This window comes from Anarhichas minor, unplaced genomic scaffold, assembly GCF_050575085.1.
Source record: "Anarhichas minor isolate MPS153535 unplaced genomic scaffold, ASM5057508v1 ptg000007l, whole genome shotgun sequence".
NCBI classification, from domain to species: Eukaryota; Metazoa; Chordata; class Actinopteri; order Perciformes; family Anarhichadidae; genus Anarhichas; species Anarhichas minor.
Window position 1 is genome coordinate 5,988,607 of NW_027466453.1, and position 8,490 is coordinate 5,997,096.

Here is an 8,490-nt window from a genome sequence, read left to right on the forward strand (position 1 = left end):
TATGGTGCAGTACGGTACGTATGGGTTTGCATGAATTCACTCGAGAGCAGCATGAAAAATAACTGGGACCATCCATCATCCTGCCTGCGTTGTTCCAACTGCAAACAGTCTCAATCCAACAAAAATACATGCTCAAGACATTAGTTGTGAAAGCCAGTAGAGTGGGCCCCAATTTCAACCACGTATGAAACAAATACAAACTATTGTGTATGCGAATCCGTCCACGTTCCACCTGTGTGTTCACAGGCTGTGCCACTGCTGTCCAGGGTGTCAAGGAGGTCATGGGACGGCAGCCGTGTTTCGGGACAGCGGGGAAACATGTGGAAACATCTGAGAGAGAGACACCAGGTGGGTTTTCCTGATGGCATGCCAATGGAGGAATGTATCTGTCAGCGTTAAACTTGTCCGTCAGGAATCTCCCCAGGTATGTGTTAGCATCACAGCTGAAGGTGTCAGGATCAGATGGCAGAGAGGGACGTGTGTGTGTGTGTGTGTGTGTGCATGTGTGCGTGTGTGCGTGCGTGCGTGCGTGCGTGCGTGCGTGCGTGCGTGCGTGCTTGTGTGTGAGAGAGAGAGTATATACACATCCTGCAGCATAAATCTGTATAACCTGCATGGTACATCAGTCTGGGTGTACATGCATTTATCTATAAGAAGATTTGTGAGACAATGAGAGTTTGTTTTGATTTTTAAAAAAGAAGTATGATAAAATTTGTGCATATAAAGATTTGCCTAAATAATCCATTATTATTTGTATTATCAGATTAGATCAGAACCTTACATTAGAGCATATGTCTTTATTTAATATAATTCAAATAAGAGACTCTTGCTCCTTTACATCCCTGTGTGCACAAGTGTGCATAATGCGTCTGTTCTGTCAGAGGAGTGCTGATGGATTATGAAGGGGCCCCTGCCAGCTCTTAAAATGTAGCAGTCTGACCCCCCCCCCCCCCCCCAGGGTGCCCTGGGACCAGTTGCTGCGTGGGCCCTCTCTACTTACGAGTAGGGCAGGGGGGTCGTAGCACGTGACCCAGCCACTTGCTTCAGATGTCGGGGGAGTACTTTACTGTGGCGCTCTCATGTCACCAAATGTCACACCTCCACATCAGGAGAGATAAGTGTGCGTGTTTCTTTTTTTCTCTCCTTGTTGCAGCTGTTTGGAAAATGTGGGAAGCGAGCATAAGCGGAGGAGTTTCAGACTAAGCAAACCATCTCACGTTTTTTAAAGGATTACTACAACCAGGTGGTCCGTTCCCATTGATTTCTCACAACCAAACGTTGGAAAGCCTCATGAAAGGGAGAGCGTGGCCGCAGCCCTGACGGGTGTGTGCATACACTCGTGGAGTGTCGTTGCCCGGACTCACCGCCGTCATCCGCCCAGCTTATGTCACAGAACGTCCACATTTCAGATCTTGTCTTTTTTCCATTTCTCAAGAAATTCTAGTCCAAACAACCTCCTATCATACCAGATGCTTTTTTCCTGCGAAATGCCTCCGTTTCCACTTTGGACAAACTGTAACATGCTGTGAAAACAATGCCAAGTCAAAGGTGATGACAGTGGAAGATTAGCGTCCCACCTGAGGCTACAGGAGGGACAAAACATGAAGTAAACAGGTTTTGAAAAACAAGTCTGTATTGCAGCGGTCGTGTCATCTTCTCTCTCTCTCCATCAAAAGGGCCTGTACAGCCCAGTCTCCAACTCCTGTAACTTCCCATTATACACGCAGTCAACGCAGTATGTGCTGAGCTTGAAAACACAACATCTGCATTCCTTCCATCCTTTAAGCCCCTGTATCTGACTTCAGCTCAGGGTCGAACACGACACTGCAGACAGACCGCTGCTGTCAGTCCCGATAGAAAAATAGTGTTGGGAATTTATAGCGTTGAGTTTCGCGGGTTTTCAGTGTCAAGGCGTTCAGGGGGAAAAAAAGAAAGAAATGCTCACACTGAGGTCAGCAGAGCACTGATGCATTCTGGCCGACGTGCAGCGTGTTTCTGTGGCTGTCACGGAATTCGGTTCACTTGTCTGCGTAAATGCGTCTGAGGTAAACTCCACACCAGTCGTAGATGTAGATGCACCCAGTGGGGATATAAAGGACTTGTGTCAGCCCAGTTTCTATGAGATTAGAAGTGGATGTAATTAAAAGTTTCTTTGGTCGCCAGGAAGTCGTATCTTATTATTGGTGTAACGGTGCCCTCTACTGGACAAATCAAGGAACTCTTTAAATCGTTCTAAATTAGTCAAACTCAACATTTACCAGAAGTTGATCTGGGTTTGTGTTTTCCTGTTGAGGCTGAACACTAACAGACCACAACGTGGAAGTTGTCATTACATAGACCACATGTTATATATACCTCATAAAACCGTCTAATTCACTTTAGTGCAATAATCTGATCATTAATTGTTGCCTCAATGTAAAAGAGAAACATTATGTTTGTCAATCCAGAAGGCTCAACACCTTAATGATCGGGAGCTCAACGATTATGATTTAAATTTAGATGAAGCTAGTAAGTTTAATTGAGGTGAGCCTCTCAAATCAGAAGTGCCTTGGTTTCTGATCAGTTTAGTTAGTAATAGAGCTTTTTCATAGCAGACATTTTGACTCACAGGTGTTAAGTACGTAACATTAACGACGGCTCTGTTCCATTCAGGTGTCCCAGTAAGTGAGCATGCACAACTCCAGGACCTTGAAAACATGCGCATGTAAGTAGAATGTAGCCATGATTAATGTTATTAATGTTACCTGTACACTAAATATAACGGCTTTAGGTGTGTAGGCCTACTTCTGTTTCGGCTGCGTATAAATCAAAGTAATTATATCCAGTAAACTAATCAAATTAAGTTTGTTGAGAAGTTTTGTTCGCATACATTCCAGCATGCATTGAATGTGAACTCTCCAGAATGCTACTGTATGACGTGCTGTTTCAGTCAACGTACGAGGCAGCTTATAGTTTTCAGTTAAAGTAATAGTTTGTCACACTTTTACAAGACAAAACAGCCCCAAATTTCTATCGTTTTTACCAGCTAAACTCTTTGAAGCGACCCTTCAAATTCCATCTAAACTAAAAATGTATCAAAATATCATTAATTTAATTAATGTCTTATTGGTTTATCTAACAGGAATGGTGCCCAATAACAAACGTTGTTGAGTGTGCCAGAGTTAACAAAAGACTGTCTAATAAATGTAATTATATCCAATCAACTAATATAGACAAAAAAACAATGTTATTAGCATATGTCCCAGCATACATTGTACTCAGGTGAACTGGCCACAATGCAAAATAAGACATCCTGTTCCACTCAATGTACAAGGAAGTTTATATCTTTCTAGTTGAAGTAACGTCATAGTTTCTCAGACTTTTGCTAAATAAAATGATGTCAAGTCAGGCTAATCTGCTAATTGTTTTGTATTTATGCTTAGTTTGAACCTATTAAACTCTTCAATTCACCCTTACATGAATGAAATTATTTCACATAAGCTTTGAAAACTTTTAATATAAATAATCCAAACTTTACGAAGCCAAAAAAACTACTACTACTACTACTGTGCATTTGCTTGTTCCAATAACACCACACTGCAGCTGTTAGCTTCCATGATGCTAAACTGAGTGAGATATCAGTCCAAGGGGCTGTGTTAGACACTGTTTAATTTAAAGGTTAAAAACAACCAAAGTACACTCAGCTAGCTACAACTGATGAAGGCTAACAGAGCTGACCTGCCTTCATGAGTGTTAGTGTTCAGTTCATGCTGAAGCCGCTTTAGAAACTGCATTTGTGTTGCTGTTGAATGCTAGTTGTTAATATTTTTCACAAAATGAGCTGTCCTGCTCTGAATTGGCCCTTTTTGTCGCGAGGCTCTCTTTATTAGAGGCGTTCCACTTTCCCGCCGCGAGATGGCGCCACGCAGTCAGCGCGTGCCGCCGTTGCTGTGTGTTTGATACGGGCGTGTCACTCCTCATCAACCGACTCCGACGAGTGTTGAGGAAAGTGGCTTCAGACAAGAGCACAATGAGACGATGACACACAGAGAGCAGGTTGCATCGCTTTGTTATGTTATGGAGCTGTTTGTCAGCCAATAAATAACGTGTTAATGAGCAGCTCAGCTCATGAAATTTACACGTGTAGCCTATCCTCCCCTAAGAAACTCTCTCTCTCTCTCTCTCACACACACACACACACACACACACACACACACACACACACACACACACACACACACACTCTCTCTCTTTCTCTGTGTGTGTGTGTGTGTGTGTGTTTTGCAGATGTGTTTGGCTCAGCACCTCTCCGTTGTCTAACTGCGTTTCATGCAGTTATGATTCATGATACCTTAAATTACACGTTATATTATTGTCCACCGCGCTGCCAAGATTTTAAGGGAATCAAGATGAGAGAAGGGGGGGGGGCATTGTGTGAAAACAACCTCAGCCTCTTTGAACCCGTTTCAACGTCTCCCAATGAAAAACACGCTCATTCTTTTTTTTTCTTTTTGTATCGCTCTCTGAATCATGCGAACGTCTTGAAGTTTTCACTGAGATAAGAAAACATTTTTTAACTGAAGTAGCCCGTAACAGCTCCATCTAAACCGGTTCCGTGACCTGCGCGGATGTAGGTTCATTTATCCAGAATGATCCGGTGAGATCTCCGCAGGCCTGTTTAGTTCCTGCCAAATCGTGTTATTGCACCGAGTCCTTGGTGGCTGCTCGCTCTCCAACAGTTTTCATCATCTGCGGTGCAAAACAAATAAGATCTCCGCAATGGTTGTTTTTGTTAGATAGCGGGTTTCGTTATTGTTTGAATGTGTGCGTAATATGGCTTCTGGGTGAAGAAGAAGAAAAGGCCTTATTGATTTCAGCGTTTCCATATTTCGTCTTTTCTTCATAAAAAAAAAGCATGAAGCAAAAACACCTGCGACTGCGGAGCCCAAGTTTAATGGCGCATAGCTTTTATGATGGGGGTTCTTATGAAATTACCAGAAATAAAAAAAATAATAAAAAATTGGATGCCATATCTGTACATTTCGACAGCAGCTGCGTGCATGTGCAGGAAAGTTTGGAGCATTTATTCACGGCTCTGAAAATGTCCATCACCGTCCCCCCATGAGTCGTTTGTCCCCTTCAATGTCTCACGTGATGTCGGTCGCCTTATATAGCGCCATATACCTCGAAGCTTGTGCAGCGATTTGACGCTCCCGCGCTCTCGTCTCATTTGGAACCACACAACGCGCACGAGGGGGGCCTGGTTCCAATCTGAAGACATGCGTGATGAATTTGGGGAAATCATCTGCAGCTTTGCTGGTACCATAGAGAGCCCACCCAGCCCGGACCCAGTCCCCCCACTCTGCCCCGAGGTATCAATACGATTAGAGGCAGGAAATGTGGGAATCCCCAACAAAGGGCTCCATCATTAAACACAAACAACCAGAGGCCTCCCAACAATACCAAGAGCGCCCTCCGCTCCGCACTTCTCTTTTAAGTCTGAGCGAGTGAAAATCTATTACTTTCATCCCAATATCACCACTCTGCTTCTAGTCGCCCATTATTATTAAGGAAGATAATCCAACTGGGGGGTTATGGCGGACTTTGATAGGTTCGCGTTCAAGTGGAGAACAGAGAGTGTAGAGTTTCTAACCCCATAGATCTCAGGTTATGCAGGCTGCAACATCAAATGTTATTTATTCTCCATTCCACACATGGTGATATTTATCGATACGGTTCTCTCAGGAGAAACGAAAGCCCGAGTGCAACAAGGCGCGTGTTCAGTTCATTCAAAGGAGTCACCGTCGTGCAGGCGACGCAGTTATTATTTTGGCACGCAGCGGCAAAATCAACGTCTGAAAACATGTAATTGTGCGTCAAGTGTTTGCGCAAAGAGCGGCTGCAGAAGCCTTTGAGCGGGATTAAGGCCTAAATCCCTGCCTCACGTAGAGATGCGTTTGCCCCCCCCCCCCCCCGCCGCCCTAGTCGTTTAATTCAGGATGCTGATCTAATGTCATCAAAGTGTATCATCTGAAATTAAAATATGGTATTTTCTTATCATATTAGATTACAGTTTTCCCTTAATTGTTTTGGGGTGAATGTAATATTACAAAAAAAGGTTATTTTTGAACAAATACTTCTCCTTTTTTAACACAGAATTAAAAATACGTTAAGAAAAATATTTAATAATAATAATAATTACAATAAGAACAATAAGAAATAACTATAAATTGAATCATTTTGAAGGCCACTATAATAATATCTTGTAATTTAGAAGTCAAATAATAGTTTTTTGACGGATGCGGCTAGAGACCAAAATCGCTCTTATTTTACTTTGTCTTCATTTTATTCACATGTGGCCTATTGTTAGTCAACACCAAAGTCAACAACTTCTCTCCAAAAATAGATTTTCCTACCCATAAGGATGTTTTCCCTGAACGGCTCTCTTGGGTCCGCGTGGATTTGGCACTGATGCGCCGATGATGAGAGAGCACCGTGGGAGGCTGGTACGGGCCTCCTTGGTACCCGTCGCGTCGTTTTCATTGGTCAGGATCCTGTTTCCTTCGTGCCTCAACGTGACATCACATCCACCCGACCCGCAGGAAAGCAACCGAGGTTACAGATGATGCTGGACATCTCGGAGGACGCGCACGCTTTTTTTACGCTTCACGCACAAATCACTCGCTGAGCGCTCCTTTTTAGCGCATACAGGCACCGAAATATAACGGACATCAACGCTTGCAGTATGCAGAGTTTGTTTGTTGAAAAGTAGGAGGAGGGTTGCGCTTGGATCTTCCCTTTTTGTATTTGGTGAATGGAGATGAGTCTTGCGTAAAGAAATCTGTTCATCGCGTTAAAGAGAAGAGCCGTCACTCCCCCACCTGTTGGCAGGTGGTGCTGGCTTTCACCCCGCGGGCATCTACTATGACATTGGGTTTGGAAATCATGGAGGATATTGTTATCGACGTAGTAGGGGAAGGACTCAAAGACAGCGGCGAGGAGCAGCTCTTACCTTTGGATGAGTCGCGGAGCGAGCAGGAGCGCGGCGCCGAGACTCTCAGCAGCCGGAGCAAAGAGCGGGACACCTACAGCCCCGAGCCGGAGTGTCCTTCTGCGGCCAAAAGCAAAGGTCCCGCGTCGGTGAAGCCTCCCTACTCTTACATCGCCCTGATAACCATGGCCATTCTGCAGAGTCCGAAGAAGCGGCTCACCCTCAGCGAGATATGCGACTTTATCAGCCAGCGCTTTGCGTATTACCGGGAGAAATTCCCCGCGTGGCAGAACTCCATCAGGCACAATCTGTCGCTGAACGACTGCTTCATAAAGATGCCCCGGGAGCCCGGGAACCCCGGGAAGGGCAACTACTGGACGCTGGACCCCAACTCCTCGGACATGTTCGAGAACGGGAGCTTCCTGCGGCGGAGGAAGCGCTTCAAGCGGCAGCATTTCCGCTTCGACCCGATCAAGGAGCAGCACCTGGAGCCCAGCGGACTGCACGGCTTCGCGCACGGCGCCTACGGGTTCAGCGCAGCGGCAGCGGCGGCTCTGCAGCTGCCCGGTCTGGAGATCTACCCGTACCTGCATCACCACGCGCACTCGCCGTGCGGGCCCGCTGCCATCCCACCTGTCAGCAGCATCCTGCCGGCGCTCTCCAGCTTCTTCTCCCGCGGCGCGCTCACGGCCAAAGCTTTCCTCCAGGCGCAGCCCGGCATTGAAGGCTTCTCCCCGGCCCAGTGCACCGCGTACTCCTCCCCTCTGACCTCCGGCGCTGCCTACGCGTCCCCCGCGCTCTTCCACCCCGCGGCGGCTCCGCACTTCCTCAGTTTGCACCAGGAGTATCAGAAATTACAGACTCAGCGTGGCACCGTGGAGTTGGCCAAACACATCCACGCTGCCAACATTGAATAATGATCAGTACCGCCGGACTATGAACTCGTGTTTTTCTCAGGTAACAGAGACATTTTAAGCAGATTTTCTCCAGCGTCGGAAGTGTGATGAATCTGCTTTCAAAGAATGTTGTAGATATGTTTCTTTAAATCTCCTCCTTTTCACTTTTTTGGCAAAAAAAAAAAAAAATCTTCCAGCAGACGTAGTTTTTAATTTTGATCTTGAATTATCTTCATTTTTTAAAAATATTTAAATGACGAGTTTCCTTTATTTTCTGGAAAGAAATAAAAGTGAATATTTAAACCTTGCGTTCAGTTGTATTTTGTGCAAATCCACGAGGTGATATAAAGCTGTTTATTTATCTTATGGAGCATCTAAAAGACACCAGACTTGCTCTTAGATGTCACGTGTCTTTTTAATATCAGTTCCTGGGTTTTGACGAATTCTGACTTACTTAAATAATTCATTCGACCATGATTCGTAATCATGACAATAACCCGAAATGACCTTTATTCAAATGTTAAGAATTATAGACTATTGACAAACAAGAGGGGACAACACAGCCAAAGAAATAGCATAAAATCATCGGTGAAGAATCATTTGTCGACTGAAAGCTGAGGCCCA

General features: G+C 45.0%; 1 protein-coding gene across 1 annotated transcript; it reads left to right on the forward strand.

Moving 5' to 3' along the window:
- Nucleotides 1-6,903: 6,903 nt before the first annotated feature.
- foxd7 (forkhead box D7) lies at nt 6,904-8,121 on the forward strand. Its single transcript, XM_076080060.1, has one exon. It carries the CDS (start codon nt 6,904-6,906, stop codon nt 7,885-7,887), a length of 984 nt encoding a protein of 327 aa, XP_075936175.1. The 3' UTR covers nt 7,888-8,121.
- The last annotated feature ends 369 nt before the right edge of the window (nt 8,122-8,490 follow it).

Coding starts and splice junctions, on each gene's coding strand:
- foxd7 (XM_076080060.1), top strand. CDS start 6,904: ATGACATTGGGTTTGGAAATCATGGAGGATATTGTTATCGACGTAGTA.